At 38.2% G+C, this 7,204-nt stretch overlaps 1 protein-coding gene across 1 annotated transcript in view; it reads left to right on the top strand.

Moving 5' to 3' along the window:
- The first annotated feature begins 1,405 nt into the window (after window positions 1-1,405).
- The window catches only part of LOC121416944 (one cut domain family member 2-like), a 49,126-nt gene continuing 43,327 nt past the window's right edge, over window positions 1,406-7,204 (top strand). The window contains exon 1 of the mRNA XM_041610475.1: window positions 1,406-3,226. Within this exon, the coding sequence (XP_041466409.1) occupies window positions 2,179-3,226 (1,048 nt within the window). The 5' untranslated portion in view covers window positions 1,406-2,178. The remainder of the gene's footprint in view (window positions 3,227-7,204) is intronic.

Below are 7,204 nucleotides of genomic sequence, written 5' to 3'. Positions count from 1 at the left end.
ATCGTTTTTAATATCTGATGGGTTTTCTCAGAAAATTCACCAATATTTTTATTCTTTTTTTTAAAAGTATTTTTTATATCTAACCTTTCATCAGGGTGGACTGCCCCTTTAAAAAAATAAAGGATGAAAAAATGGAGAAATGGAGAATTAAGAAATAAGAATGTCAACGTGCACCACCAAATTTGACAGGGGTTGAGTTTTAGATACAGTGTATCATTTCAGAAATTTTGCGAGCTCGCAAAGCGATCGAGTTTGGTGAACAAACTTATACAAATTATGATTAATGCTACCATAAGGCCTAATCTATCAAATATGTAAGGAAACTCGTAAATGATATTATTATGACGATAATTCATATAGCTTTATGAGATTTATTTCTTTCATGAGCGACCCGGTGTACGAGTATTTTTTTTTTGGGGGGGGGGCGCTGAAAATTTCTGATAAATTAATAATTAATCATTACGCCATCAGCACCATACTAGTCGAGTAGAGAAATGGAGCGAGATATGAATGTTGTATGGTCATGATGGTGCAACATTTGAATAAAGCTTTGAATAAAGCGAGTGAGCACAAATTTTGACCAGCTTAATTCCAAAATCACATTTTGCTATATATCTTTACATTCTGTTCATAAAATAATATCGCATTTCGTTTTTGCCCTTTCTGGAAGTCGTGATTTTTTATTAATTTTATTTATCTATTTTTTTTGGGGGAATGGCTCCAAGACCCCCCCCCCCTCTGTACGACAGTGTCATAGTCACCATCCCCGCCATAATCACCACTATCACCATTATCATCATCATCATCATCATCATCTTTATTACCACCACTGCCGTCATCATCTTCATCATCATCACTACCACCACCTCTATTATATCACCACTACTATCATATCATCAACTGTAATTTTACCATAATGACCATATGCACGCTCATCGTCCTTCTATAACCAAATGTCCAAATCCAACCATCCCATCATCGAAATTGAATTTAACTTTGACCCTAAAAGCGACTATACTGTATTCCGTTATGTAAACATATCGAAGTTCTCTCCACACCCTTGCTAATTAATAAAACAAACATTTTCAAGTTCTCTTGCGCGTGTTGGGAGATGGTGGCACATTCGTACAAACCCAAACACAGAACAAGAAAACAATATTTAGGTCGAGAGTGTCCTCTCTTCAAAACTAAAGCCTGTGCTTTGTTAACTATATAACCCCGCAATGCCATTACGCTCCGAGTTGTCACACACAAACTCAACACAATAGAATTGCTACTTTGAACAGGTAGTTTGAGAGATAATAGCGCATGCGCGATGGAAACGTAACAAAGAGGTTCAATACACGGTTGAGTGAACTGAATCCCATAGTGGGTTTTGTTGTAATGTTTTTGAGTGGGAGAGAGGGAGATAGAGAGTGGGGAACCGGGTTATTACAATAGATGTGTATGGTTTCTGATAGTTGAAGCCAGTTCGAGTTTTTAAGGGGTCGAGAAAGGGTGAGAAAAAAAAATCCAGCGCGTTTGTACGGGACCCAATACAGCTGTCTAAATACGAAGTGGATTCTAAGCGAAGCGGGTACGCTCCCAGTGCCTCGCTTACTGATCACGCCTCGTTAATTCACTGTCTACGAATAGGAATTTTCTCCTAGCGACCAGCCAAGCAATATTTCTTCATATTTTCTTCTTCATCGTCTCGAATAATTTTTCTCCGTTGTGAGTCATCTAACAGCAGTGTTTCAAATACTACCAGTGGAGCCACAGTGAGGGGGGCTTGTGATAATAATACGGTTTCTCTACACCAATGCTTTTTTCTTTTTCTGTGTATTAAAAGAGGAGTAGGGGATTTCGCGCTAACCAGGGCCGACTTCGCTGGGGGTTGTTTGAGTCAACAATTCGCTCGCTGCCAGCTGATTCCTCGAGCGAGCTTGTTTCGTTAAAAAAAGGAGAAGTGTAGTCGCTTGGAAGAAATCGGTCGCCAAGACGCGAAGGACTTGCGAGGGAATATTACTGGCCGACACACAGCACACACACGCGTACGTCCGTACGCTGGTCGAGGCCATGAACTTGGCGTAGGCGATCACATTATCATTTTATCATCTATTATCATTTTCTTCGACTCTTGAGGTCCAGCGGCTCGCGCTCGCGAACGCCGCTAACCGCCCCTGCCCAGTAGTACAAATGCTTTCTAGCGAGTTAGTCGGCTTAGAGACAAGTGGCGTTCTTAGTGACAGCGCTACGGCCGCATCTTTACACAGTGTACCTGAAACCAGTTCGTCTTCAACAGCACCCGGCATCAACCCGGGCGATTTCTTCAGCGCCACGGATTTCGCTGTGAGCCGCCACTCCCGCTCCGGGAGTTTCACTGGCTTTGGAGGCATGCTGGAGCCAGATTTTCGCGGGGCCTCGGCCGAATATGGCATGGGATCGGCGCTTGGCATGAATACTTTTCAAGGAGCACCGAGTATTAATAGCATGTCGTCGGGAAGTTATACGACGTTAACCCCTCTGCAGCCGCTGCCGCCTATCAATACAGTCGCCGATAAATTGAGACACGATACGAACGCTAGCACGGGATTCTCGCTGATGAACAGTTCGAACCTCGCCATGAATAACTACGATAAACTTGGAGGTATGAATATGGGGATGGGTGTCGGGGTTGGGGGGTCAATGGCTGCCAATTCCATGTTAAACGGTTACGGACATCATCAAGCGATGGGGGGTTATGGTAGCCCCCATCACGGCACCTGTTCGCCAAGCGAACCCCGGTATGCCGCGTCCATGAACGGCTATGACCAATTCACCCATAACGCCCAACATATGCGGGGCTTCACGCATCATCATACCCAAAGAACTGGTCTGACCACGCCTATGGTCCTGAACGGACTAGCCGGTCACCCCCATCACGCACCGTCACCGTCGATACCGGCACCGGGAAGTCGAAGCGGTGATCGAAGCTCCGTTTCGTCCAGGGACACCGGGCAAGCCGGGGAGGAGATCAACACGAAAGAAATCGCAGCGAGGGTGACGAGCGAACTCAAAAGATACAGTATACCCCAAGCCGTGTTTGCCCAAAGGGTCTTGTGTAGGAGTCAAGGGACACTGTCTGACCTCCTGAGGAACCCCAAACCCTGGAGTAAGCTCAAGAGCGGCAGGGAAACCTTCAGGCGGATGTGGAAGTGGCTCCAAGAACCAGAATTCCAGAGGATGTCGGCGCTCAGATTAGCTGGTAAGTCGATAAAACACCATCTAAAACTTTTTACTAACTAACTACTTAAAAAATAACATTAATCCCAAATAATGACTTGTGATTAATCCCTTTTACCCACCCTAGGTTGACGAATCCAAGATTTATTTTGAAAATCAAATTCTTGATCCAACAAACTGAACATGTAATATACTCACAGATTACATGTAATTGTTTTCTTTTATCTGAAAAATCTTATTGGTCCAGTGTCTTCAATTCTTGTTCAGTTCCATGTGATGTCAATATATGTGTTGAAATGGTGAAACTTGCATTATGAAAAAATATTGGAAATCATGAGTTTATCATTATCAAGTGAAAAAGGGTTCTCAAGCTATAGGCATCCCAGACGACTTTGTATTGGCCGAAATATGTCCATGAATGAAAATGTGAAGAAAGAAAAGAACGAAGAATTGAAAAGTAATTTCATTTTTACATACGTTTTTATTTGACAAAAGCAGTGGAAAGCAAACAAAACTACGACTTTGTATATCACCTAAACATTGTTTACAGCAGCAGGGAAACATCCCCATGGAAACCAACGAAGTCCAGACTTCCACAGAAAAAACCACATCATAAATCCTGTAAATATTATGTTTGAACTCTGCGATAAAGACGGTCAACGATTTTATGTCTTGATAAAAGGGCCATCTCATGTCTTCCAAAAAGGAAATTCCCTCGGAATCGATCTGATTTTGACTGAAATCTGAAATCAATTTTTCCTCCCCGCCGCTCCGTTATCCCCTTTCTCTTGCGCGCGTGTTCAAAACTTCCGAAACTTGAACACCGTGCTTCGATTTATTGCTAAAATCTTTATCAATCTATAATTTCTGTTTACATATTCCCTTCGCTTGACAGATTTAGATGTTTTATACAGTACTAGCGCTGGCTAGTCACTGGCTTTTCTTTCTTGCTCTTGCCATAAATCAAAATTCACCGACACTGATTGAATTTCGCCCCGAGTGAAGCAAAATTAAGAACTGTTTTTCTTTAATCGCGTTAATTTTATTATGGCTTCGAGGCGAATTTACGCAAAGCGCGTGTACGACCATCGCTCATTTTTTTCTGCTTCATCGATGAGTTCTGTTTCTCACAATCGCTCTGACATGAAAATGGTGCCGTCTTTATTTTGATGGCTTGGTCTTGTATTTATTTTGATTGGAGATTATTCATTGTCATCAAGGAAAGGTTGTCTCGGATTTAATTATCTTTGTAAAAATATATTCATAGTCATGTCTACATATCTTTTGTCATTTTTTCATAATTATGATGGAATGATATTTTTTGCTTGGCTTCTTCCAAATTTGTCCTTATTCACGAGTTCAAAAGGAATACATTAAACATTTTAAACAAATCGAGCCATCACTGTGTGTCTTATTACGTTATCTGTGATGAAGTAAGTTTTGAGATTGCCATCCAAAGCCGGCAAAATATATGTCTTCTCCATTGAAAATAATCAACTTCAGGTTTTAGTACCGTTACTGTAACAACGGGCGAATATTTGCTTTGTGATTTGCTTCCCAAGTGCACAAGTTTTGAGAACTGCATTCCTAACCAAATTCCTTGAATATGTTCTATCAACAGTAATGTTATTAAAGCTTTAGATTTTGGCGCTTGTTTTAATTCAATTCTCGTTTTTTTTATTATAATTTATGAAGCTACAAAGTACCGATTTTACATTGTGCGTATTTATTTCCAACTGACGACGAATTCATACTCATTTTGTCGAAATAGCACATGGCCTGACATTATTATGTTACCTTCGTCTGGATTCCGAATTCGCATAAAGACATTTTGGGTTATCATATCTAGCTGGTATGTAAAGTCTTTTTATATTAAGTTTATTTATTTTTAATTCGTTCTTTAAGGGAGGAAAGACGACATCCTTCCATTCTCGATGCGGAAATTAATTACAACCCGCGAAAAGAGAAAGGAAAAAAAATACTGTGAGCGCACTATCGCTTCCCCGTCCCGACTCCGCTCGCATGTCGCCGATGTCCGCTATATTATTTCAATCTCGCTTGGCGTACGACATCTCAGAACCAATATTGTTCGCTTTTTCGCTCGGTCGTATAGGGACTGCTAATTTGACTATTCATACGTTAATTATGTGTCTCATATTGTTGGCTTTGTACATAAAAGTTACGCAAGAAAGTCAACATGAGTATGGCTTTATTGCTTGTCACTCTCAAGTCGTCTTAATACACGACGTGAATGGGTTACCCTTTCAGAGTAAAAATACTGAGTTTAAACGAACAAAATTGTCTTTTTATATCTTGACAGTTACAGATCACATTTCAGGATGTTCATTTTACTATAGAGTGGAAAATTGTTTAACTTTGATATGTGTGTTATGGAATTAATATACTGTATGATCTACATTTAGAAGTCAGATCAATTAGATTTACAACTTTTTATCCTTTGTGAGAAAAAAAATTATAGGAGTTAAGGACAAATCAATCATAGATTTTCTTTAGCTTAATTTGGAATTAGGTAAAATTGAAAAAGTGTAGTGAAACTATATTCACTATTAACTAGAAACCACATACTCGAGACAAGAGGTATAAAAGGAGACCAATTTACTACAGTAAAAAACAGATAAAATAAAAGAAATATGTATATGTGAACAAATATTCCTTCAAAAAGGCAAAGGCATATGAATAATTTACAATCTATTTTCCAATTCTATCAATTTTTTGTAGTCCATCTAGTAATAAAATTAGACTTTTTTTCTATCTCATAAATTGAATTTTGTGCTTTATATATTACAAATAATATACATTGTCAGAAATTGATCATTGTGATAGTTATTGTTATAGCCTATTACACTCTAAAAAAAGGTTTACCCAATATTGGTTAAAATAGGAACATGCATGTTGGTTGGGTAAAAAGATGTCAATATTTTGTCAGTTTTATGCAATGTTGCATTGAAAAAGCTCAATATGGGGTATAAAAAAAATACCAAGCAAACATGCATGTTCCCTTTCTACACAATATGGGGTTAAATTTAACTTTGTGTTTTTAGAGTGTATGTACATAAAATCAATTTGATCATCATTTTAAGATCAATGCTCGCGAATGCATCTGTCCACATTTTGCAGTAGGCGAATTGTGTTGTAGAGGGAAAGGGACCTCTGCATATATAGCATGATATGTTGCCACTGTAATTCAATTGGGTTTTGATGTAATACAATTACATGGTTTATTATGGTTGGGCCTCATTATATATCCACCAACATGCACAGATACAGGATTGGACTATATCACCATTTGAGATGTTTTGACTTTCAATTTCTGAAGATAGCCATTATTGAGGGGTATATTGGCTATCCAACATATTAATTTCCTAATTCTTAATCATTATTATTATGATCATCATTTCAGATGTTTTGTTTTCATTATCAAGTTCTGTAAATAGCTGATAAGGAGGTGTTTATTGGATATTTGTAATATTAATTTTAAAATCATTATTTTTTTAAATTCTGTTCTTATTTTAACAAATTGTAGTAAATCACTAAATTTACAAATTATTAGGTGATTGCAAATCACATTTAAACAGTAGTTGGACAATTTTAAATCATTATAATTATTATAATCATCATTATCATTAAATTATTACATTATCAGTAGTATGAGTATCATTATTATTATACTAGTAGTGAGTACCGTTTCTATATTTTGGATACCTGCACTTTTTAAATTATTTCCCTCTGTACATCAATGTATACACTCAGGCCTACTAAATCTTTTAATGATGCGATGAATGGATATAATTATACTCATACAGAAAATGAATGTTAGCTCATTTACTAGGTGATACTCGCCTTTCGATAATTATTTTTCTGCAAAATGTATAGAGATCTGTTTAACATTGTGCCCCCGAAGTAAGTGCATCACACGCATTTTAGTGTGTGAAAAATGTTGAAGACGCTGGATAGACTAGAGCGTGAAACATGCCCCAAC

The sequence above is a fragment of the Lytechinus variegatus genome, chromosome 6 (genome assembly GCF_018143015.1).
Source record: "Lytechinus variegatus isolate NC3 chromosome 6, Lvar_3.0, whole genome shotgun sequence".
NCBI lineage: Eukaryota > Metazoa > Echinodermata > Echinoidea > Temnopleuroida > Toxopneustidae > Lytechinus > Lytechinus variegatus.
Note: the sequence above shows the minus strand (reverse complement) of the source record. Positions and strands in the feature narration are given on the sequence as shown.